General features: G+C 38.3%; 1 protein-coding gene across 2 annotated transcripts in view; it reads right to left on the reverse strand.

The window, feature by feature from the left end:
- The window catches only part of chd1 (chromodomain helicase DNA binding protein 1), a 100,622-nt gene that overhangs the window by 56,989 nt on the left and 17,684 nt on the right, over positions 1-25,949 (reverse strand). For both annotated transcript variants that reach the window (XM_008423828.2, XM_008423827.2), the window contains exons 6-18: positions 24,624-24,892; positions 24,154-24,379; positions 20,603-20,703; positions 20,342-20,520; positions 20,005-20,129; positions 16,191-16,407; positions 16,019-16,108; positions 15,728-15,918; positions 12,107-12,295; positions 9,654-9,816; positions 8,673-8,825; positions 8,491-8,562; positions 8,261-8,410 (exon numbers count right to left, since the gene is read on the reverse strand). In XM_008423828.2, the coding sequence (XP_008422050.1) occupies positions 8,261-8,410; positions 8,491-8,562; positions 8,673-8,825; positions 9,654-9,816; positions 12,107-12,295; positions 15,728-15,918; positions 16,019-16,108; positions 16,191-16,407; positions 20,005-20,129; positions 20,342-20,520; positions 20,603-20,703; positions 24,154-24,379; positions 24,624-24,892 (2,125 nt within the window). The remainder of the gene's footprint in view (positions 1-8,260; positions 8,411-8,490; positions 8,563-8,672; positions 8,826-9,653; positions 9,817-12,106; positions 12,296-15,727; positions 15,919-16,018; positions 16,109-16,190; positions 16,408-20,004; positions 20,130-20,341; positions 20,521-20,602; positions 20,704-24,153; positions 24,380-24,623; positions 24,893-25,949) is intronic.

The following is a 25,949-nucleotide window of genomic DNA, read 5'->3' on the forward strand; positions in this document are numbered from 1 at the left end:
CATGGCAACTGCTGCGGTCCTCAAGCAGAGCAGCGATTACATTAAAAACATAACATTCAGTCCGCTACAATATCAGGTTTTCAGGCTTGATATTTATTTTGCGATCATTAATAAACCTCTCATGAACACAGCGGTGGTTGGTTAGTTAATTTTAAACTCCTGCTCTGCTAGTTATTTTGGGAATAAAACCAAAACGCACAGAATTGCCCAACTCCTTGTTGAAACAATAATTACTGAGATTATTATTGTTGTTGGGTCATTAATTTGAACACATTTTGTTGACTTTTTTTGTTTTAGTTTTTTAATAAAGTTACGAATGTTTTGCTAAGAAGTCAGAGGAGGACGTGCTGCTCTCAGCCTCCTGGCTGCGTTCAGTTTGTCACCTAATGCCGAGATCGACTCAAATCTACATATTGCCCCCCTGCTCTTAGCACGAACAGTTTAGAAACAATATGAAATGGGGAAAAAACTATTTATTCACTGATCAAGTCGTGTTTTAGATTGTTCTTGAGAAACTAATCAGTCATGGCTGATTAGTGGGTACACTCACGACTGTACAGTGAACCCACTGATTTTTTTTTTTTTTTTTACAGCTGACAGCCGCTCTCCTCTCTCCTGCAGGTACTGCGTACCCCTGATAAATCTTTTAAGGGAACACAGTACCCTACCGTACCCCCTTACTTTCACCCTTGTGGCTTTACTGATGAACAGCCAGGTTTATTGAAAGTAAACCATGAGTTTCACCGTAAGAGCTGTACAAACACACACAAAAAAGTCTGGTAAAAGCTTTTACAACCGTAATGTTTGAAACCTAAAAATAACGTTCACCACTAAAAATATCGACTGATTCAAAAACTATACCCTATTAGATTACAATAAAACAAATTCACAATTCCAGCCGATCAATATTAGAAATATTCTCATTCACAAAATAAACATTGAATAACTTTTTCAATAGATTTAACCATTATGCTTCACCCACCATTACTACATTTACTCTTCCCCAGTGCTTTCCCCCAGTACATCCTCTTCCTTGTTAGCAGGTGCAGTAATTCCACCATCCTGGCATCCTCGCCTCACCTTTATCCCATACCATCCCCCTGACCCAATCTCCTCCTCCAAGGCAGTCTAGTAGCTCCTCTCCTTTCTTTCCCTCCAACCAGCCTCCTCTCCACTTTACAGCTGATCAAGTGAGGGCAGAACTGAGGAAGCTTCGACCCTGAAAAGCTGCAGGACCCGACAGAATATCCCCTCGGATTCTCAAGATCTGCGCTACTGAGCTCGGGGAACCATTACAACGAATCTTCAACCTTAGTCTGCAACTTGGCAGCGTGTCCACACCCTGGAAGACATCCTGCATCATTCCTTTCCAGTCCTAAGAAGAGCAGGCCCAGTGAGCTGAATGACTTCAGACCGGTAGCACTGACATCATATCTGATGAAGACTCTGGAGAGGCTCTTCCTCTCGTACAAGGGAAGTGGAAATGTCAGGATCCTCGTCCTGGATTTTTCAAGTGCGTTTAACACCATCCAGCCCCCTGCACTACTGGAAAAACTCACTAGATCAGTGTTTCTCAACCTTTTTTGGCCCAGCTCCCCCCAGCCTTTATCCAGGTCCCTCACCGCCCCCCACCAAATAATTTGTAGGCTACTTTGCACTGACCATTATTTTATCCTTAATATTACTATCACTACTGTAGATGTTTAGATTTTTATGCTTGTTTCTGTATTTATCATCAAAAATAATTTCTCAGAGAAAAAAAAGTCATGGGAATAGAAATTATTTTCACAGGTGTCTACAAAAAATGCAATGAATTAACATTCAAGTTAAAATTGGTAGGCCTAACAGTAGCCAATCAGAGTGGAAAAGATATTCTTGTTTGCCATTTTCTAGTTGTTAAATATTCCACAAAATGACCAGATTAAAGATGAACAACATGCCAGTTTAAACTTTGAACTATTTGCAAACGACGGAGCTCTGCAACATTAAAACATGGATAGAACTGTAACTACATTAATCATAACTCTTCTTCTCTTCAGTGTTTGTCAGTTTCTGGTGGTGCAGCTCTGTGCTGCCTTCAGGAGAATGGGACATCAGAGCATCATCCATAAAACTTCACCCACATGGCATTTATTGTGCAAACCAGAGCTTTCAGTGGAAAAACAAAAGTTCCAGATCCTTTTAATGCCATACAAATATGAGACAGAAACATGAATTATATCTTTATATAGACCTGTCTATTGATTATAGATTAATAGTTTTACTGGACAGAAATTACAAAGAACAAATCTGGTTCTTAATCAAATCCTAATGAGTCAAATTGAAAGTGTCATGGAGTCATCAGCCTCATGACATTAACACTGACATGAAGAATAATATTGAAGAAATAAATATATCAAATATAATTAAAAACATAAATAAGTGTTAAGTTATTTACTGTTATGGTCTGTAAGATATATTTATTCTCAGTATTAGATGTGGTCTCTACAAACCCATGACATTTCAACAATATTACTTTGCCTTTTATCTGGAAATAGTGTCTGTTTATTCTTGCCATACAGTCCTCTTTATTAATTATTGCTCAAAAGGTCTTGCCATACAAGCTTATTCCTCTGTATTTACTTTAGTTTCTTAGTTTATTCCTGCATTTTGTTCTTCATTCATTTCCATTTAGTTTCCTTTGATTAATATTATCCTCTCTTGGWTTATTGCTATGTCCACTTTAGTTTCTTTCCTGTTGCTACAGTTATTTTATCATTTATTGACGTTCACTATCAGTAATCTTCACTCATCACCTGCTGCGCCGCCTAATCGTCTTGTGTTTCACATCATATGTTGATTTTTTTTTACTGTTCAGCATCGGATTCTCTGCTTTTATGCCATAATTCACATCTAGTTTGTCGCTCCGTTTTATGTCCCGCTTCTCCCGTTTCAGAGTTTAGCGCAATGTGCTCGTCTTTTTTTTTTTTAAGCCCCTATGGTGCAGGGCGGTCGGGAAGCGTATTGATGGTGAAAAGGCAGACTGACATAAACCTTTTAAAACAACGGAAACAAGTTCTGCATTCTGATTATTGAAATTTAAAAGTGCTGTGGTACCGTTGTTCTATCACACCCGTTTCATGGGGTAATAAATTCCATGTTGAGGAATATGCCATTGTTCTCCTTGTTTCCTTTCATTTTGTACTTTTTCCATGTCATATTCTTTGATGATGTCCTTCATGTAAGCTATGTTGTCTCTTTTGTAGCTTTCCTCTTTGTTGAACCTTTCTTTTAAGAGTTCAAGTCTGATTTCAGCAAGCTTTCTGTTGTCAGGTAAGTGTGATCTTTGTTTGAATGGTAGAGGCATCTCATAGTATCCTTGTTCAGTTTTCCTTTTTCCTTCATTGAGTATGTCCAAAAACATGAGATCCTCCTTTGAGAACATATTGTCACTGCCTTCCGTATCTCTGAAATCTGACTTTGGCACATTAATCACATCCAATGGCCTCACCGGGGGTAATTCTTTTGAGACTCTGTGACACAAACTTGACTTTGTTACATCAAGTGATGGTTTTAAGCCTCCAACAATACTCCACCTCAAGTCTGTATGAACTGCATATGGCTCAAAGTTTTCTCATAGTACAACTTGTTTTGGTGCTAAAGTTCTGGGACAGTTGAATCCAATAAGAAGCCTCACATCACAGCTCAGGGAGAGGTGGGACCTTATCAGAAATGTCTGTCAAATGGGGCCATTTTCCTGTCAATAGTGAATTGACAGGAAAGTGGGTTGAGAGAAGGGGGAAGACATGTGGCAAAGGTCACCAGGTCGGGAATCAAACCTGCGACAGCCGCGTCGAGGACTAAGGCCTCAATATGTGGGTTGTGTAGTATTCACCTATTCATATACTTTTCTGTGGAAGGAAACTTCAAATTATGTGCAGAAAAGATGCCCATTTGCATTTTTTTGTACATCATATCTAAAATATTCAGAAGAATATGCAGCTTGGGAAGCAGCCCAGTGCTACCTGATGTGCTATAGAATACCGTTTGGAAAGCAGCCAATCCAGAAGTGCAATTTGATTTCCTTGGCTCTGATTGGCTCTACCCTCAACAGCAAAAATGAGGAAGACTGTAAACATTAGCTAATGCAGTAGGACTAAGACAGCTTCCCTTGTTTGCATTAATGCATATTATGGTCAGGGTTTCCCCCAGTGTAATATAAGCCTAGCAGCCCGCCATGGTTTGCTAGGCCCCCCGCCAGGCCAAGTGTTGCTTATTTTTATTTTTAGAAAAATTTGTAACTGGGGAAAATAAATAAATAAATCACTTAGTTGTTTATTTTTTTTATCTTAAAGCCAGATTGCAAGCGATGTAATCGCTTAGAACAACTACTCTGTTGTTCTAAGAGTTTCACTCGCAGACTCATTTCTAAAAGATAAGGGTATATTTTATGCATTTAAAGCCGGAGAGCAGACCAATCACACTGCTGGCGCGTTGCCTTCTCCCGCTACCGCTGCTTCAGCTTTAAAATTTACCGTGCGCGTCTCCTTTCACTCAAACTGGACGCAGGCTGACCTGCATGCAGTGATGGCACAGTAACTTTGAAAAAGTAACTTTAATCGGATTACTGATTACTCCTTGAAAAAGTAACTTAGATTACCGATTACTTGATTTGGAAAGTAACTAAGTTACATTAAAAGTAACTATTTTAGCTGCTAACACTCCACCACCTGTGAAAATTACATTGATCTTTGCCAATACTTAATTGTAAGCTATTCTATAATGGTGACATCAACAATGCGTCTCCACTTATAAGGTTGAACTAATGGTTACAACAGTACAAAAAAAACTATACAAAAATAACTTTTGTAATTTGTGTGTTCCAGTATTGTCTGGAAAACTATAAATAGAATTTTACCCCCCAGCCTCCAGGTTGTGCATTACGGYCCTGCGTTTGGTGTCAGAGCGCAGCGCACAGAGCTCCTCCTGCGGCTCCACAGCTCAGATGTCCCGCTACACAGATTTGTGACACTTATCTTAATATTAATTATTATAATGGCATTTAGTTGAACAATTTTACGGACTCGTTCATTCGTGGCTGTTTTCATGTTTATTGCRCTGTTCATATTAATCTCGATGTTTGCAGTTTTCTGGAGCGCAACTCGAAGTTCGATGTAATTCACAGGTAATATATTAACATCAACAAAGACGCAGCGTGATGGGTCATCCGGGAAATGATGGACAGGGAGAGTCTGACTAAAACTAACTAGATGTCAGACAAATTCTGGGGTTTATGTCTGCTTACTTCTAAGCCTAAAAAGCGCAACCCGCGACTCATTAAATCTGCAAGCGACTATAGAAAAAAACAAACCCAAAGCTGCTTATAATAATCGGACTTGACGAGCAAAACTTAAAATAATTCCTGTTTTTCCAGCAACAAACATGCATCTCCCTCTTCCCTCCATTGTTTACATTTCTGTCGCTGCTGATACTTTCGCATAGAAACAGCGATCACGCCCCTAGAGGCGTAGAAGAAATAACATTAAATGACTAAAGAAAATAGTAAGACACAGTAATGCAAAGTGATTTCATTAAGTAACTGTAGTCTGACTACTGGATTTGAAATAGCAACACATTAGTAACTTTTTTCAGTAATGAGTAATCTAAGTAACGCGTTACTGACATCACAGCCTGTATGGATATTTACATGAACCCCCTGTGAGGAATTATATGTCTTTGGCGAACTCCACATCAAGGTAGGAGTTTAGGGGTGCTGTGGTGGCACAGGGGCAAAGCCCAACCCATGTTATTGAGGTCTTAGTCCTCATGCCGGTAGTCGCAGGTTCGATTCCCGGACTGGTGACATTTGCCGCATGTCTTCCCCCTCTATCATAACCCTCTTTCCTGTCAAACTACTTTCAAATAAAGGCCACTAGAGCCAACAAAAACCTAAAAAAAAAAAAAAAAAAGGTAGGAGTTTTAACCCTGCCGAGTTAACTCTGGTTGCGCAGCTCTATGTGAACCACAGGAATAACTTGTAGTCACATTTCAGAGGTGCCTTGAGGGAGCGGTGAAAATGATTTATCTTTGTGAACAAACAATTATGAGCAATGTTTAAATCTCAACACGCTGCCCAGCGTGTGGCTCTGTCTTCTCTGTAAGGATCATGTCAGTGTTCCCGGTTGGCGGAGCATTAGTGGTTAATGAACCAGAGCTAACCTCATCATGCAGGTTCAGCCTGGTGAGGAGCTTTAGCGCTCATATTGTAGTCGTGCATCACGTTGGTTTTATATTATTTTATTATTATTTTTAATATTATATTACCCAGTAACAATTTTACATTTCCTGTCTACTTAACATCTTTTAATACAAAAACACGGTGGACTGCTTCAGCGGCCCGACCACCGGGCTTAGACAGTTTTCTGGGGGAAACCCTGCTATGGCGTCTGAACAATTGACTAAGATACAAGTATTTGTAGATTCTAGTTGATGATGGATGGCTGTGGTGCCCAACACGTGTATAACAAGGGGTCCATTCCATAGCCTTACAGATGAGTTTCGTTAAGCGAAATTTACTTAAGTATAGAGTGTTTCGCCCAAAGTGTCTTTAGCCACAACTGCCCATTTCCTCAGCCCAGACATGCTGTGTTCATTCAAGGCACTCATGCCTTTTAAATCCTTAGTGATTTATTTGAGTTTACGATCAGCAAAATTACACACAGCACCTCTTAAATTAGATAAGTTTACTTTCATGTGAGATCCAATCACTTTTACCTCCTGAGGGATGGTACTGACCATTCTAGCTTGCAAGGACATACCAGGTTTTAAAGGGAACCATGATTAGTTATAAAATTAGACCTTATTTGAGAAATATTTAAATAAATATTTTAAAAAAACAACACAGTAATACTGTAGGTTATTTAGTTTCTATAATTTTTTATAAAATATTTTCACAGGAATGTCACCATGTTGTTCACGCTGCAGTGCATTCTGGGTAAATGACATGCTATGGTCCTCCAGCCAGTGATGGAGTAACGTTATTAAGCCTTTTTAATTTGAACCGGAGCGCATTGAAACCGATCAGAACGTAGAAACAAGAGGTGATGAGGAGGAGGACCAAACAGAGGAAGAGGTCAGAGTTGGCCGTAGGAGCTGCTGGTGCTGCTGCCTTTAGCTTCATAAATGAAACGATGAATGACACATACCTCTGGTGGACTGTGTGATCCTGTAAGTACTTCTATAGCTCTGTGTCCAGTTAGGCAACAACTGTTTAGGGTCCAAACTTTGTTCGATGTTGGTAGTGGTTTCACAGTACTGGTGCTCTAGCTAAATTATCATTTCCAGTATAATAGCTCCATCGTCTCTGATGTTTCTCCCAGCGTCTGTAGAGCTGTGTCCGGTTTGGCAACATTGTGCTGTTTAGAGTCTGGTGCGATGTAACAGCGACACCGGACTTTGTTACCACCGACACCAGACCTCCAGGGGTCCGGTCGGATTGGTGGTTTCAGTACCACAGGCAGTATAGCTCCTGTTAACATCTCAAAGAGCGTCCAGCTCTGCCTCTCTCAGCAGCAACACTGCATTTAATTTGAGCTTGTTAAGGTAATGATCACCTGTTGGAGCCTTCGTTAGTTCTGCTGGTATAAATGACTCAAAGTGTTGAGGAAAAATGTAGAGGGTCCAGATTAGGTCCTTCGCTGTGTTCCACTCCGCTCTCCTTTCTTTCATGTGGGAAATTATCCAGATTTGCATTATTATTATTATTATTATTATTATTCTTTTTTAATCACAGTCGATAGTGTCACAGTGTGGCATTATCTAAAATTACACCAGTCAAATGCACTATGATAAACAACTAATCTGGTAAAGTGAGTCTTCCTGTGTTTACTCTGTAGACTCCAGTACAGAATGGACCAAAACACATCATCAACCCATCGGTGAAAAAATGGCGACCTTCATGGGTGAAAAATGTAACAAAAGACGTACATTTTTGAAGTAGTTATGAATTTTGGTGCATCACAAACAGCAATTTTTTAGGTAACAAGAAAATTGCAACATATTTAGGCCAACATGTTCAGCTAGTTCTGGATCCTTTTAAAATATGCTGCCTTCATGTTTCTCTTTTTATTTCACTGGTGTATTGCCTTTCCTCTGCCAATCATGTCCTTAAACATGCAAATCAGAAGTCTTCAAGAACTAACTACACACGTCCATGTGCTTTGCTTTCATAACAAAAGTCAAATATGAGCAGAAATGGACAATTTAAACAATTTATGCTCACCTGTCTTTTCTGTCCGATTCTGTGGGCTCTGGCCTGAGCTTGAAGATCATTTTGGGGATTCCAATCCGAGTCAAAGATCACCACTGTGTCAGCTGATGCTAGATTGATACCCAGTCCACCCGCACGTGTAGATAACAAGAAGCAGAAATCCTGAACAAGAAGGATGAAATTCACTTTTAGTCAAGGGAATAAATTTAGTTTCATTACATTCAGTGCATCAAACAGAGTACCTCTGAGCCCTCTGCATTAAAATGATCCAAAGCTTGTTTCCGTATTTCTCCTTTGATAGAGCCATCTAATCTCTACAAAAAAGCGAAAACAACCCGTTAGTTTCCATTTCATCTGGTTCTTCAGACATACACACAGGTATCTATTTCTGACATAAAATCTGGTCAGCGTTGTGTGTAAATACCTGAAAGAGGAACTGTCTGCTCTTTAAATATTCAGCCAGAATGTCGAGCATCCGTACCATCTGGGAGAAGATTAGAACTCTGTGACCTCGCTCCTTCAAACGAACCAGGAGTTTGTCCAATAGCACAAGCTTCCCACTACTGCGGACCAGTTGCTTTAAGGAGGACAAATATTGCTTTTAGCTCATTAAGAAATCATTACTGAAAGCTAAAGATATTTGTTTGAAATACTGTAAAAATACTGTAGAAGGAGACAAAACATTGCAGTAAAAAGGCAACAATCATATCTGTTTCACAAGTGAGATAATAAGTACAGTGCATCTTTCTACTAAATGCCAAGTGTGTTCCTCTTTGAAAACAAACATATTTCACAGAAAACTGTCAGAAATCCACAGAAATGAGACACTTCTGACCAATCACAAATGCAGGCTGTGATGTCTCATGGAGCTGTGAGCACACAGAAACAATATAGGAATGTGCAATATGGAATAAAATTCAACTTCTGGAATACAGTTTTATGGTATTACATCTACCAAAGTGTGTAGGAAAAAAAGGAACTGCTTATGATCACACAACCTCATCTGTGAAGCATGGTGGAGGTAAAGTCATGGATTGGGCCAGGCTGCTTCTGGAACAGGCTCAGACATTTTTACTGATGATGTAACCGATGATGGTAGCAGCAAAATGTATTCCCAAGTGCACAGAAACATTTTGTCTGCCATTTTATGGAGAGATGCATACAAACTAATATGGAGGAATTTTACCATGCAGCAGGACAATAAGAACAAAACACAGCAGAAACATGAATAATGGAGGCTGTTTGCAGATGTTGCTTCAACAGGCATACCACAAACACAAGAATATGAAAAAAGAAAAGCATAAAAAAAGTTTAATGCATTAAAACTAAGGCAATTAATTTATTGAAATTAATGCCTTAAAGAAACGGCATTTTACTACACTTTATTTTCATGTGTAAATCTTACCTGCAAAGCTTCCATTTTGTTCAGAGACTCGTTGTCATCAGGAGGCTTGATAAGGTAACAGTGATTGCAACATTTCTTCAGTTCCATCATGATGTTCAGGAAGCCAGATGTGCTGCCTTTTGTGCCTTTACTCAGAGCTTTGTAGTTCCTGGTCAAAATCCATCTGATCAAAAACATATTTAAAAGTTAAAGATTATAACTTGTATACATAATACTAAAAGTTCGAGCAGCTTTGCAGGTCCTTATTTTAACAAACCAAAAACTGATATTACTATTGAATATCAGAAGCATAACGTATTGGTGATCATACTGCTGTTGTTGTTACTTATATTTGGAGAGCACTTTACGTAAAATCAAAAATCATAAAAGTTTCCATGTCTAATTGCATGACAAAAGACAAAGGACTCCTTCATCAGCTTGTTGGCCCTGCACTTTTCTAAGACGAGGTCTCCCACTGAACACACTTTTCTGGCAGCTGATGACAATGTGCAAAGCGTGGCCGGCATTGTCCATAATAGCCCGGAGTTTCTGCATTGTTGTTGCCAGACAGTCCAGCCTTGTGCCAACAACTGAGCCAGACCACCTGATTTGTTTCTCCAGCTTGGAAAGATCGCCTTGAAAATGCTTCCGCCCCATCCCACCACTGCATATGACAAGACGCTGGCAACAACAGATTGATAAAACAACTCCAGCAACTTTCTACAAAATGTTGAAAGATCTCAGCCTGGAATGGGTTAAATAATGGAGGTAATATGGAAATGATGTAACCACCGTCTCCAAGCACTTCACGATGGTGGGTGTTATTCTACCATCATTGAGACATGTGATGGTTGGCTCCTTGAGCAGTGGGTTAGGGTTATGATTGTCTGATATGGTGACGTATTGAAGATGAAGGTGAACATATGGGCAAGCTGGTCTGCACACGCTTCCTAGAATGTGTCTGAATAGAGATCTCTACCATAGGCCAAATGTCTATTGTACCATATATGGTACCAATTACAGTACCAATTGTACCGGTACCAATGGTACCAATTACATTTTTTTCAAAAATGTAATTCATTTTTGAAAAAAACATGAATTACATTTAAATAGCTTAGATAACAAAACATGAAATGTCTGTATCCTGGGGATACATTGCCCAGTTACAGGTACAAAAGAGAATAACTACACTCAAATTTTCTTTTATTTTGAGTCATTAAATTTATAGATATCCACTATTAAAATATGGTTTAAAGCTTTACTTTACCCTCAAATGTGGAGTATTTTAAATAAAGTTAAAGTTAAAAAAGACAGTGCTGAGGAGCGACAACATTTTCCTACCATCTCATTTATATTACACTGAACAAAAATATAAAAGCCAATGTTAACAAATGTAAATGAGCATTTGCTGACATTTCATTGTACAAAAGGAATATTTCTCTTGATTTGTGTATCATTTTTTAACCCAAATTGCTGTCGGTGAACAGTAGTCATTGAGATACATACTGATGTGAAAGCTGTAATAAAGTTAAGGCTTTTTTTCTTTTTTTTTACTCAGTGCATGGGTAGAGCATGTCCAGTGGGTAATCAGACAAAATGAACAACAGCTGGACAATCCTTGGACTGGGGTCAATAAAAGGCCACCCCAAAATGTCAAATTTTATCACAAGTCATAAAGCTTCAAATGTCGCAAGTTATGCAGGAGCGTGCCATTGTCATGTTGGATGCAGGGATGTCCTCCAGAGCAGTAGCTGCACAGCTCAATGTCCATAATTGGACTGTAGGCCGTTTAAGAGTTTGTTTCCAACAGAACGGCACTACTGCATATCAACCTCATCCTCGCTGGCCACGTGTGACCACTCCAGCACAAGATCGCCACATCCGGCTCGTCCATCAGCTAAAACCAGCGACACATACACTGATGAGAGTATTGGTCTGCACAACAGATGCATCACACCTCAGACTGTCTGTAACCTCAGACCTTATAGTACTGCTTCTGGGAGGAAGCCGGAGTACCCGGAGACAACCCACACCTGCATGGGGAGAGCATGCAAACTCCATGCGGAAAAAAGGCCTGGAATCAAACCACATGGCTTCTTGCTGTTGCCTTGCAGCAAGAAGCCAAACATGGCTTCTTGCAAACATGCATGTTTGCAAGAAGCCAACTTGCATGTTTGGCAAATTCCTCAACCTGACCCAGTCAATCCAGTACAAATGGCCATACCACGATGATATCAATGACAATATGAAGATCAGTAATTACTGAAAATATATTTTCAGTTTCTCTATATATTGCGTAACCCAAATGTTCATAAAACTATATTTGACATGGGCCATTTATATTTTTGTTCAATGTATGTTGCTGATACAAATTCTCTTGATTCTCTTCACAGATAAGTGAGTTCTCATAGTTTACAGTAAAAACTGAATTTAAATATCAATTTTCTAAAGAATATTGATTCCATTGCTCTTACTTATAGTACTGTTTCTGGATAGCACTCATCTCCACTCGGAGAATCTGCTCCACTTTAGCTGGCAGAGATTTTTCCACGTCCTTCTTGACACGACGCAGCAGGAAAGGTTCCAGCTCCTTGTGGAGACTGGTGTAGCCAGAGTCTCTGCCTTTTCCATGGTCCTCCTCAAACATCTCCCAGGAGTGAAACCTTAAGGAAACAAGTGGAAAATAAGACATCTGAATAATGATGGTTTCTATTGTGAGATGTAATAAAGCTAAAGCTAGTTTGTCTAGTGCTTCTCTGGAGTAAGTTATGATAAAACACAGTTGCAGAAACATCTTCTGCAAGCACCATTTTAAAACCTGATTATGAAACATATTGGCCACTAGTCAGAATAAGTCTGAAGCCCATTAAGGCGATTTTCCACTGGAGTGCCTCTAACCGGTACGGTCCTGGTCCGCCCCGGCCAGATTCATTTTCCATTAGAAGATCAGGCGCGGCTCTGACCGGCTGTTCTCAGATTTTCTTACCTACTTCAGTGATAGTACTAGCTGCACCGAGCCAGGTACAGCATTGCAGTGATTTGATTGACAGCTGACCACATTCGCTTATTGGCATGTGATTACTTGGATAGGGTTAACCCTAATCCTAACCTCCTCCACAACAGTATCTGGGACCTGCCTGGTGTGTTCCTTGGTCTTCATGATGTTTCTGTGCTTTAAAAACAACCCTGAGTCCATCACAGAGCAGGTGCATTTATACAGGACTTGATTACACACTGTGGATTATATTTATCATCATTAGTCAATTAGAACCATATTGGATCATTCAGAGATCTTCACTGAACTTCTGGAGTGAGTTTGATCCACTGAAAATAAAGGGGCCGAATAATATTGCACGCCCCACTTTGCAGTTTTTTACTTTTTAAAGTTTAAAATATCCAATACATTTCATTCCACCTCATGATTGTGTCCCAACTTGTTGATTCTTCACAAAATAATAAAAAATTAAAATCTTTATGTTTGAAGCATGAAAAGCGGCAAAAGGTTGAAAAGTTCAAGGGGGCTGAATACTTTCGCTAGGCACTGTACATACTGATGTGAAAGGACTTGATTTTGTAAAATGTTGTTCTTTGAGTGATTTAATATACATTTTTGAAAAAAACGAATTACATTTAAATAGCTTCGATAACAAAACACGAAATGTCTGTATCCTGGGGATACATTGCCCAGTTACAGGTACAAAAGAGAATAACTACACTCAAATTTTCTATTATTTTGAGTCATTAAATTTATAGATATCCACTATTAAAATATTGTTTAAAGCTTTACTTTACCCTCAAATGTGGAGTATTTTAATTTATTGTGCATTGTATGTGTATTCAGGGTATTTCGAAGCAGAGGCAGTTGGAGGTGTTGTACTGAGTCAGGTTTTGGTTCTGTTGGAGGTTTCTTCCTGTTATAGGAGAGTTTTACCAATCTGTCAATCTGTCACTACATGCATGCTCAGTATGAACTTGGTTTGGATGGGTTGAACTGAATTTTTTTTTTAACTAACCTGAGACACTCATAAATTGAATTCATAGTGTTTTTTTTTTATTATTTTGAAATGAAAACCATACAAAAACAAGGTAGATTCAAAGGTAGATTGGAATTTTCATATTTAATAATAATAATCTTAATTCTGACATTTGTCACAAGCAGTTTCAATTAATTCAATTACTTTATAATCTCCATTCAATTCAAAAATACTTCAAGGTTTCCCCCAGTGTATTATAAGCCTGGTGGGCCGCCAGGCTTTACCTGACCCCGCAAAAGCATTGCTTGTTTTTATTTTAAATAGGGTTTTTTTTTGTACAACAGTAATAGCATGTCTTTATTGCGTTTTGCTACGCTGCACACCAGCGGAGCTGAGTGCTTCCTGAAAGTCAAGTTCATAGTTGGGTAACCCTAAACCAATCACATTGCCAGGATGCTGCGCATTGGCTGCCTCGCGCTCTGTGGCGGCTTAATCTCTGAAGCCTTAAGTGGATTGCAGCACCACCTTTCACTCAAACTGGTCGATTTGGAAGGTGTTCAAAATCAACATTTTTGTTCTATTAGATAAAAATATCTGAGAGAATATTCAATATATGGAATATTCATTGAACTCTGATTCAGCACAGCATTCTAGGAGATGTAGGCAGCAGAAAGGATTTAGCTGCTCAACCTCTGATGGTGAGCTAAGAAAGGTGGGTGGCATCAAGCAACGCACTCACTTTTTGATTACCTAGCAACAGCCTGTTGAGTAACTTGTGCAGCAGCTTCAAATTTGGCCACTCTGCCTCATAACGGCTTAAAAATAGATAATAGCATAGAGTGAAACTGTGGATAAACAAGGAAAAGTCATGCCACCATTTTGTCAGCATTTAAAATATTTAAGACATAAAAACTACTCAATTATCAATAGACAATTATCAGCATCGACTGATATCAAAAGCTTACGCTGTGATAAGTTTTTAGTAGTATTATCCAGCCCCAATTTCTGTACACATTGCAAGCAGTAGCAAATACCAAAATTAATTAGACGACTAATTTCACAATCTCATACTTTTAAGGACATTGGACTGAATTAGTCTGGCACTGTTTTTTTTTTAGAACAACTAAATAGACTGGTCAAACTTGAACTGAATTATTCTATTTCCAGTGGAGATTATTCATGACAGTTTGACCAGTGAAAGGTTTATCCCACATGGAAAAACATATTTAGGCCAGTTACAATAAGCAACAAATCAATTATTCGGATGATAAATTCAAACAAACTCAATTTCCATTTGTATGATTTATAAAATTTTTTTGTTGTTCTTTTTTCTCCCTCTACGAAAAACTGGATGACAAAAGTTTTCAGTCTGGTGATTTGGTCTCAACTCACTTTTGGTTGAAGAACTTTATTATTCATTTTATTTGCTTGTTTTTATGTCAAGGTGACCTTGGGTGTCCAGAAAGGCGCCTACAAATAAAATGTATTATTATTATTATTATTATTTATTTGATGTTTCCGTTATTTTGTTGATGTATTTTAGGCATTTAAAATGTCTTCCAGTTCCAGGGTTAAATATTCATCTGAATTTAAACTTTATTGATTTTTGAGAATGTGTTCTTGCATTATTATGCCACTGATAATGGTCTCCAAACAACATTATAGTTTATCGCAATAACTTCTGGGACAATTTATCATTCAGCAATATTTGTTATTGTGACAGGTGTACATATTTCATCTGTTCAGGAAAGAAGCTTTCAATATTTTTGTAGGTTCCAAAGCAATCAGCTGCATTTAACAAGTCGTTTTCTTTACTGCTTGAAAACATGACAATGTAGAGACACCAAGGTGAGGTTTCAAGGTCTACAAACTAGAGAAGGTTCAGGATTGTACCAGTACTGAGAAGAAAAGGTGGAAAGAAAGAGGGGAGTGAGTTTCATAATTGTTAACTAACCAAAACAAAATTGATAGGGAAATCCATAACATTTGTTGCCTCATCAATGATGAAATCTGACTGAAATAGTCCTAACTAGCAAAAACAAAAGTATATGCATATGAATGGAGTACACAACATTAACATGAAGAAAACTTTTATACCAAGGAACAATAAATACAACCTACTTTTCAGGCATAATGAAGTGGAGCAATGACCAGAGCTCTTTTAGGGAATTCTGCAGAGGTGTTCCTGTGATTAGAAGCCTGTGACTGGATTTGAAGTCAATCATTGTTTTGTATAGAAGAGAGTCGTCGTTTTTCAGCCTGTGTGCCTCATCCACACCAATGAAGGCCCAGTTAACACCACCTAGAAATGACTGGACAAACATTTTATAGGTAGTACATGTGTGTTTACATAGACATTTCTGTAGAGCTTTAAAAAAGAAATATACAGATAGGATTAGAAATGAAGCAGACCTTGTCTTTTAGAAGAATTTCGTACGTTGTGAGGAGGATGTTAAATTTCAATCTCTTGTTGTGGACATGCATCCACTCATGTGTTCGTATCTGTTCAATAAAAACAGATCGTAACTTTTTCTTGTCAGTAAATAAACGGCTAAAATGCTATACCTACTCTACACCAGCCTACCATATTCCTGCTGTTGATGTCTCCGAGGTAGACGACAACATTCATCTGTGGGGCCCATAACAGTATTTCCCTTTGCCAAGATGTAAGTGTAGAAAGAGGCACCACTAGAAGAAATGGTCCATACAGCTGGTGCTCATGAAACAGGTAGTTGAGGAAAGAGATTGTTTGGATGGTCTTTCCTAAGCCCATCTCATCAGCAAGAATACAACTGTTGCCTCTATGAATAAAAATAAAAAATAAAAAAAAACATATGTAAATGTTTAACAAATTCTCGTACTTTTGATTGTTAAACAGATAAAATATAAGTTATTTAAATTAGGACATTTATACATTCCAATAAGCAAAACCAATAAGTTAAGTCATTAAGAACTGATCATTCCTCGAACATCTGAGAAACAGTCAAGTTAATTTCACTGCAATACGGGTAGGTGATACATTTTTCACTGTATATTTTTTTAAATACGTCAATAAGAACATCACAGATTATATTTGACATATTTTGCTTTTTTATTTTGGGTTTGGCCAAACAAATATATAACTTCAAAACAGAGGGATTTTTTTAACATTGCTTTATAAACAGTCACCAGAATAAAAATTGTACTCGTATGGAAATATATACAGTTAGGTTATTGATTTTATTGGCCTATCAAAGTAACGTCGGATCATGTTGATCATAAACAATTTCTATCCCTACGTGGTTGCGAACAACCACGTAGGGATTGGCGTGGTTTTGGCGTTGGCGCTTCAAAAGCGCCAACGCCAAAGTTGACAGCAGCTGGACGAAAGCACACTCTTCTACTCTGTCACCAGCGCTCATATGCACTGAGTCAGGAGTGTTTGTTTATTTATTTAAAATATATATAAATACAATTTATGAAAGATTAATAGAGAATATTTTAAAGTTTTTTTTTCCTTAAGAATGTTCAGTCAAAAATGCAGAGCTATACAAAACCTCTTTAAGTTCTTTAATACAGTAAACCATATTTTTGGTATTAATGATCATTACATAGATTACTCCAGTCAATTGTTTTACAGACTGATTGCTGTAATTAAAAGAAAGTAGGGATGCACTGATTGCAGTTTTCTGGCTGATCACCGATATTTAAAAAGCCAGACTGATTTCGACCCATTTCGATTTGCTTCTGTACTAAATATAGCAAAAAAGCTGCAAAGTTGGCAACAGTAGGCTGACTATTGCTAAACTCAGCCTTCTATTAGATCCTTGTGGTGGTAGAAAAATCCATGTCCCTGGGGGACGCACTGATTAATATAATAGGAAATATTCCTTTTAAAAATGCTCAACAAGTAACACCACAATATATGCCCCGGACATCTCCATTGAAGTAATATCTGTAAGTATTTTGATTTTTAACTTTCATGCTCGAGTAACTGCATCCTCCCAAACCCCAGGGCTGTTTTCATTGCTTTGCAAACATTGAGCTAACATTGTTTCATATTTTCTCTTAAAGTACAGGTGCTGATCACAAAATTAGAATATCGTGATTGTTTTATGTCAGTAATTCCATTCAAAAAGTGAAACTTGTATATTATATTAATACATTACACAGATTGATATACAGTGAACCCTCGTTATAACACGGTTGACCATTCGTGGTCTCGTTGCTTCACGGATTTTTTTGTACAGTTTTTTTTTCACAATGCATTGTGTTCTGCGTCCTGATTGGCTAAAATAGACGTAATACAGATTGGCCATTCAGGAGATGGAAACTGAAACTTTGAATGCCTGCTGAAAAAACTGTGGCCTGAGGCTGTCGTAGATACAGCTGTGAATCTCGTAAAGCAGCTTGGAGGAGAAGCTTTAATGACATTAATGCTGTGATTGATGCACACGCACATCCGCTGACCTGTAAACAGATTTTGTTCTTTGGTTTCAATGTACAGTATTTAATTATACTCTGTAATAGTTGTAAAAAAATAAAGGTAACTTTGCAGATTTCACTTATCGCGGGTTATTTTCGGAACACAACCCCCGCAAAAAACGAGGGATCACTGTACATCAAATGTTGATGATTATAACTGACAACTAATGAAAACTCCAAATTTAGTGTTTCAAAAAAATGTTAAATATTAAAGACCCTTACAAAAAATAAACCAAAGGAGGAGGGTTACTTTTGTCCTCAAGGGTCATTGAAAAGCAATTTGCTGAGAAAACAAAATACATTCACAAATATATTATATGTGAAAGAAATTTGCATGTGTTTGTCACCAAGCAACTAATTATTGAGCAGAGCGGCCATTTCGGGTCAAAGGTCAAATTTTTCCCATGTCGAATTTTAACGAACTCCTCCTTGAATTTTCGACCAATCGACTTCATTCTTGGTCAGAATGCAGGAAAGGCATGGGGATTTAAAAGTTATGAAAAAAATGGACTTTTTGTATATGTTCAGGGGGCGTGGCAGAGTGGCAAACATGGCATACTCGCCAAAACAAACGAAATGCTATAACCTTCTCATAAAAAGGTCAATTGGCACCAAACTTGCTATGAGGGATCCTGGTTGGATGCCTGACGATCCTATGTTGTCAGAGTCAGACCTCACCTAAGCCCCGCCCCCTCAGAACAGGAAGAGATTTTTTTTTACTTGGAAAGATCCAACTCTGGCTCACTTGACCTAATCAAGATGATCTTGTGTCAGATGACTGATAACAAGTTGGTCTCACTTGCTTTAGAGTTTCCAGCGGAGGGCGTGGCCATGGCGGCGCGGCCAAGTCACATCACGCCGACGCCATACATTTTGCTCTAGATTCCACGTTTCAGCCCAGCTGCACCAAACTCACTGAGATCAATCATTGTCCACCCCCTAACAGGAATTCAGTTTAATATTTGGTGGGCGTGGCCTAATTCCTCCGCAGCGACCCCTAGAATATTTTTTTTAAATCAGCCCCCAGCCATGCTTTATCACACAAATATGAAACTTGGTACACATGTGTACCTTGTGAAGACCTACAAAAAAGTCTCTTGGAGCCATGGTCCAAACCAAACAGGAAGTCGGCCATTTTGGATCAAAGTCGCCCTTTTGTCTTTTTCATTGATGTCGTATCTGGGTGAACTCGTCCTAGAGCTTTCCAGTTCCAGGCTTCAAACTCGGTCAGCACAGTCTTGAGGCATTGAGGGTCAAAAGTTATCAAAGGAATTTTCCTATGTCAAAGCATGTGGGTGTGGCCAAGCCTCAAATCTGGCCATTCACCATTAAACATCAAGGCTGCGAGAACTGCGCGAGAGTGTCAGCGGTGGCGAGAGAGTGGCGGTGCTGGAACCCCGCGGTTGCCAATAGGCCTTCGCCGCGCTTTGCTGCGAGGGCCTCCAACGCCGCTTGCAGCTTTAATTTACTATTATGATTGAACATTAATGAAGTTCCATGTTGTATAGTTTTGGTCTAAGGTTTTTGCTTAGGAAAAGCTCAAATATCAGGGTCATTTCAAATGCACTGATTTGTTACCAGGACTGTTACAGTGTAGTCAAAGAGAGTTAAGCAGAAGAGAGGTTATGAGAAGATGATGATGCTGGAAAAGCTTTGTGAAGGTAGATGTTGTCACTGCTATGTTCCTAAAAGTATGGTTTAGCTTCAAATCTAAATAATTTAAAATAAAGCCTTACTTTCTCCTGCTGTCTAATACATTTAGATATTCAGATTCTAGCTGGCAAAATGTTTTTCACTTCAAGCTAGAGTTGAGCAATGTGTGCCAACCGTAGCGATCCTTATCACTAATAGATGAAGGAATTCCATAGAATGAGAAGATTTCCCATTAAAGATGCAGGATAAATCACTAAATGACAAAGACTGTTGAGTCATACTTGCTCCAGGAGTGGGCCATCCAGTTTAAACCATCCAGCTGGTAGTCCCTGAGCTCCAGTCCATCACCTCCAATGTAAGCTGGCTGCTTCTTCATTGGTACAAACCTGGGTCTCTGTTTCATCAACTAATAAAACAAAATCCTCATTTGAATTTCTTTAAGTGGAATACTGATATCTAAAAACATCTTCTAAAAACTAATACTAAATACATTTCAATAGAATTGACATAACTAAGCAAACCAAGTTTAAATGATATGCACAGTAAATCTGTTTTTATTGATGAAGTGTCACGGGAAAAAATGTTTTACAGAACATACATTTTATTCTGAAACTTTACCTTCAAATCTCTAGAGGGAATGGTCTTTGACTGATTTCTGCCCATGTAGTCATCAATGCACTTCTGGAACTTTTTGGCAATCAGACCACCATCTTCCCAGCTACACTCTGAGTATGGTAAACCTTGCCACTTGCAGAGGTAGTCTGGGTAACCAGCAGCTGACTTCTGATTTGAATGTCCTGCACAACACATTTCAATCATTTATTGGATCACACAAACTCAGGGTTAGCAAACACATTCAGAGTAATCATAGAACAATACCTATGATGCGTTCAACAAGCCGATACTGAGAATGCAGGTCGTCCATCAGTTCCTCTTGACAATTAAAATATTCTCTATCTTCTGGTGATGCTGCCTTTAACCTAAAGAAACAGATACAGTTAAAATGAATTTGAGTATTTATATTACAATAAACATTTTAAAAGTCTGATGTAAAAAAATATTCTTAAACCTGTCATGATGTTGTACAAACAATTAAGTTATTCTAGCATCTTTCTAGAGATTGAAGGACACCACAGGAAAAAAAGCAATTCAAAACGGGAAGAACATAAAGAACGAATAAGAAAAGGAAGTAATGCAATAGAAATAATAAAATTAAAAGAGTAAGTGATATCTCCATGGGCTGCCACCTTCTCGTGGTGAAGGTGTTTGAGTGTCCCAGTGATTCTAGGAGCTATGTTGTCAGGGGCTTTATGCCCCTTGTAGAGTCACCCAAGGCAGACAGGTCCTTGGTGAGGAACTAGAAAAAGTGGCGCTTATGACGAGTAAAACCAATGGAAACATTTTTCCCTTGCAGAGGAAATAAAGGAAATGACAATGACAATGAGACCTGGAGGGGTGTGATTGGCAGGAATGGTCCTGTGGTCTGAACCTGAGTGGTGTTCTGTTGTTGGGACTTCTGTGCTCGTCATGGACTGTCCATAACGAACACCATGTTCAAGCATAAGGGTGTCCATATGTGCTCTTGGTACCAGGACACCTGAGGCTGCAGTTCGATGACTGACTTGTTGTCTTATCGGATCTGCAGCCACATGTCTTGGACACTCAGGTGAAGAGAATAATATTTTAACAACAAATGAAAATGAAAATTTTATCAGATACTTGTGATAATGACTTGTATTGACTAAATTTGAAAACAGAAAATCAGGTGCTTAGTTTGGAGTCAGTTATTTAAAACTATTAGGAGTAATAAACAGCAGCAACATATACACATACATATCCATATACATGCAAATATAAATATATACAAGTATAAATGTTACTATGTGATCTGGCAAAATGGAAAAATGATCTGGCAATAAATTCACCTAATTTAGACAAAATATGCCAAATATTTGCAGGCACAATATAGCAGCTTTCAGTCAAAAGGACAACTGAAAAACCTGCAATCAGTAAAACAATATCTAACATTAAGGTTCTCATAAATAATAGGAGTCAAATAAATCTCACACCACCACATACATCAAATAGAGTGAAAAAGGAAAAGTTCATTCAAAGTCAAATGCAGGCAGCATTCGACTTTGAAGGCAGGAAACCTTCATGTAAGCTAGCAGGCAGTCAGAAAAACACTGGTGGAATAACATAGTAATGATGACCACGCTGAATTAATAATGGACACGTCGAGATATTTTAATAAGAATAATTGTGAATTTCAATACAAAACATAATAAGGGGAAACAAATAGAACAGTTAAAAAATAGCTATTGATACCATTTAAAAATGCATAAAAAATAACTAGACACATCGTCAATAAATACTATCTGGGGAGGTTGTAGCCAAAATGTGGAAATGATTGCAAGAATGTTAGGGATGTGTAGTTAAAGTTTGCTGTTAGTAATTACTTCAAGTGAACTTACTGCACTACTCCTCTGTTAAGGTATCCATGCTTTATGTTAAATTAGTCTATATTCATACAAATGGTAAACTTATTGTCAGTAAATCGGTTTTCAGAGTTAAGAATAAATCTCATCTTTTATGTCATTTGCTTGTCCTGGTGGGGTTTTGTTATCGAGGCTGGTGAAATGTCTGAGTGGCCAGTAAAAAATTTTCTCTACCAGCCACTGTGGTTGGTGGAGAAATTTTATATTTCCACCGCTGTGTGTGTGTGTGTGTGTGTGTGTGTGTGTGTGTGTGTGTACACCCTTTCCAAAAGATTATACCATGGAAAAGTTTAATTCATAGGTTATAGATTCAACAATTTAAAGTTCATTGTTACATAATTTTATAAAACCACCAAAAACAGTAATTCAAAACCTTAGAATTAAAAGTAAACTGTGGTTGGTGGACAAAAAAATGTATTTCCACCCCTGTGTGTGTGTGTATATATATATATATATATATATATATATATATATATATATATGTATAAGAGGTTGCGCTAACGGAATATTTTCCGTATTTGACCAGTTATTTTTTTAAACGACGGGAAAAATTAAAGCCCGTCATTTGACAGATTATAATTAACACCCTTGACTGGTGCACATGCGAGGACATGATAGACTTTATGCAAAGAGTTCATTGCAGAAGCAACTAAAATCAATCAATAAAAAAATCCTTTCTGAATATCACCTCATGGACTCTGAACTAAATGCGTCTTTCTGACCGGGAGCTGACAGCGTGTTGAAGAGTTATGGACCGAACGCTTTGGAGCGTCTGGTTCAGAAATGCATTGCAAACCTTTAGTTGAAATGGCACGTTTAATTTCAGTCACCATTACATACAGAACAGAGAAAACTAAAGAGAATGCAATGTTGAGTTAATCCATTTGTAGTCTAAACCAGTGGTGTCCAAAGTCGGTCCTCAAGAGCCGGCATCCTGCATGTTTAATGCACCTGGCTCAAATGATGGCTCATTAGAGGCCTAAGAAGAACATTGAGATGCTGAAAAGGTTGTTACTAAAACTAGGGAGAGAACCAAAACATGCAGCATTCCGGCTCTTGAGGACCGACTTTGGACACCACTGGTCTAAACAGAAGAGCCGGCAGTTTATCTTGAGGCAATAAATAAAGTTAATTAGACCGTAACATGCGCTGCGGTTGCACAACCAAGGCGGACGCGGCTCCGCCGCTGTGAAGAATTAAACTTAACTCACCCTGCGGTTTAAACAAACGGAGCTGAAGACGTTACCCTCCCGCGCCCAGAAGGAAAGCGGCGCTCAGAAGCACGGCAGACATAACATCTGGCTGTTTCGGGAAAGTGAAACCATGCAAAGAAAAAAAATCCTCGCAAAAGCGCCGCACAGGTTATAAAAAAAAAAAAAAGTTTAATTGATCGGTTTGATCAGACAGATCCAACTGACTGATGAACCAGTGCAGATTTCTCTGTAGATGTGACCAGGAGGAATTAGTGAGGCTGTGCGTTCAGAACCCAGCAGGTGAAGTGCTGGTAATTTAAGGGGAGTCGTTTCATCTCATTTATTATGAGTTATTGGGGCCACAGTCGGTGGTTTTTGTAACTACGGAGAAAAAGTTACATGCATCTGCTTTAGGTGTGATGGGACCTGGATTCACGGTTCAACTGGGCGAATATTAACTAAACCGCATAAAAATGCGGCTAAATAGCCGATGTTAATGTGATTATAACGGGTAAAAATAGAACATGACCAATTTTTTTTTATCCTATCGGTCAAAATGACGGAGAACTAAAAAGTCTAGCGCGACCTCATACACACACACACACACACACACACACACACACACACACACACACACACACACACACAGGGGTGATATTCTCAATCTAAGCCATACATTATCAAGTGGAAAGTGTCAGATGCAGTGCTGTAAATAAAGGTAAAGATAAAAACCACTTACCATTTTTTTTTCTCTTGTTCCTTTTTCTTGAAGTTTTCCAGTTTCTTCATGCCTCTGACATTTTGCAACTTTAGTGTTTCTTCAGTTTCCCAAGTGTTATGGATGTGTGCCCAGTTTTTCCACTTAATGAAATATTGAACCTCGCCAGTCTCTTTATTTGAATCAAAATCAAAATTGGGGTCCCCATCTGCTTCTACAGCATATACAGTGGTTGAACTTCCTGTTGCTGAAAATAAAAAAAAAATTAACATTATAATTAGGGAAAATATCCAAGCTTAATCATCCTCACTTGGATTTTTATTTAATTTCAAAGATGAGAAGTATAAAACTGCACAGGACTCCTCAAAGCAAACCTGCAGTCTTAATCAAACTCCTCCATTTCCCCAACTAATCTTCAATATTTATATTCATTCATTAAATCTAACAGAGTTAGAATATACTTTATTGATTAGGTAAAGACATGTTCTTACCCCTTTTTCGTCCAAGCCTGCAGTCCATTACTCTTTCAATTGTTTCAAACTCTTCCTCCTCAGGCATTGGAACATCTTCACCCAAAACCTCCACCAAATCATCAGAATCTGTATTTATGTCTTCATCTTCCTTATAACTTATGTTGACAGTAGCCTGTCGTCGTGGCCCTCCACATGCTATCTTTGCGTAGTTGTTTTCATCCTCAGAAGATGAACACTTTTGGGATTTCTTTCTCTGACTGATACTTTTTCCATTTCGAGAATTCATCCTAAAATCAGAGAGCAGTAGAAAAGTGGTAAAGGTTTCTTCAAAGTTGATGTCATCAAGTATGATGATTAGTTTTATTTCAGCTTCTACATAAACTTAATTGTGCAATTACAAGATTTCCATATTGGTGCCTTCAATTACAACTAGACTATCTGTGTAACAAAACCACTCCAAAGTAATTTAAACATTTTTTATTCTCAAATATAAGCACAACCTACAAATTCCGAGACAACACTGAACACTTGCAATATAGCTATCCCACATATTTAAGTGGGACAGCTTAGGTTCAAGATCAGGGGTGCTCAATACGTCGATCCCGATCGACCGGTCGATCGCGAAAAGGTTTTGAGTCGATCTCGGCAGCAGGTGACAAACTGAACGCCGCCAGGACGCTGAGACCAGCACTTCCTCTTCTGCAGGCTTATCAAAAATATTCACTAAGATCCTAAACGTTTGTAGCTTCATTAAAAAAGAATAATTATAAAAAGTCAACGAAACATTTAAAATTAATAATCTCAGTAATTATTGTTTCAACAAGGTGTTGCGCAATTCAGTGCGTTTCGGTTCCATTAACAAAAAAAATAAAGAAAAAAAAGGCGACTCAAAGACCGACTGACTAACAGAGCAGGAGTTTAAATCAGCTACTTAACCACCGCTGTGTTCATGAGAGGCTTATTAATAATCGAGAAATAAATATCAAGCCTGGAAACCTGATATGTAACGGACTGAATGTTGTGTTTTTAATGTAATCTTTGCTTGGCTTGCGGGGCGCAGGCGGTTGCCACGGTAACGGGTGTGCTTAAACGACAAAGAGAGAGAGAGAGAGTAAAAAGGTAGAAGTGGTTTTGAGTTGATCTCTTTTCGGATTGTTTTACCTTTCTTTACCTTTGCTGTGGCTCATTACACCTGCTGTAGTTTCTGAACTTTCAATAAATGACAAACTTGGACTAATTACCTCGTTCGTTCGTGACTATACGTCACAACAAACATCAAATAGGACAAATATATCTAATTAAGTTTTAACAAATTCTACCACGATAATTATGTGAAATTAAATT

Source organism: Poecilia reticulata, linkage group LG12 (genome assembly GCF_000633615.1).
Source record: "Poecilia reticulata strain Guanapo linkage group LG12, Guppy_female_1.0+MT, whole genome shotgun sequence".
Classification (NCBI taxonomy): domain Eukaryota; kingdom Metazoa; phylum Chordata; class Actinopteri; order Cyprinodontiformes; family Poeciliidae; genus Poecilia; species Poecilia reticulata.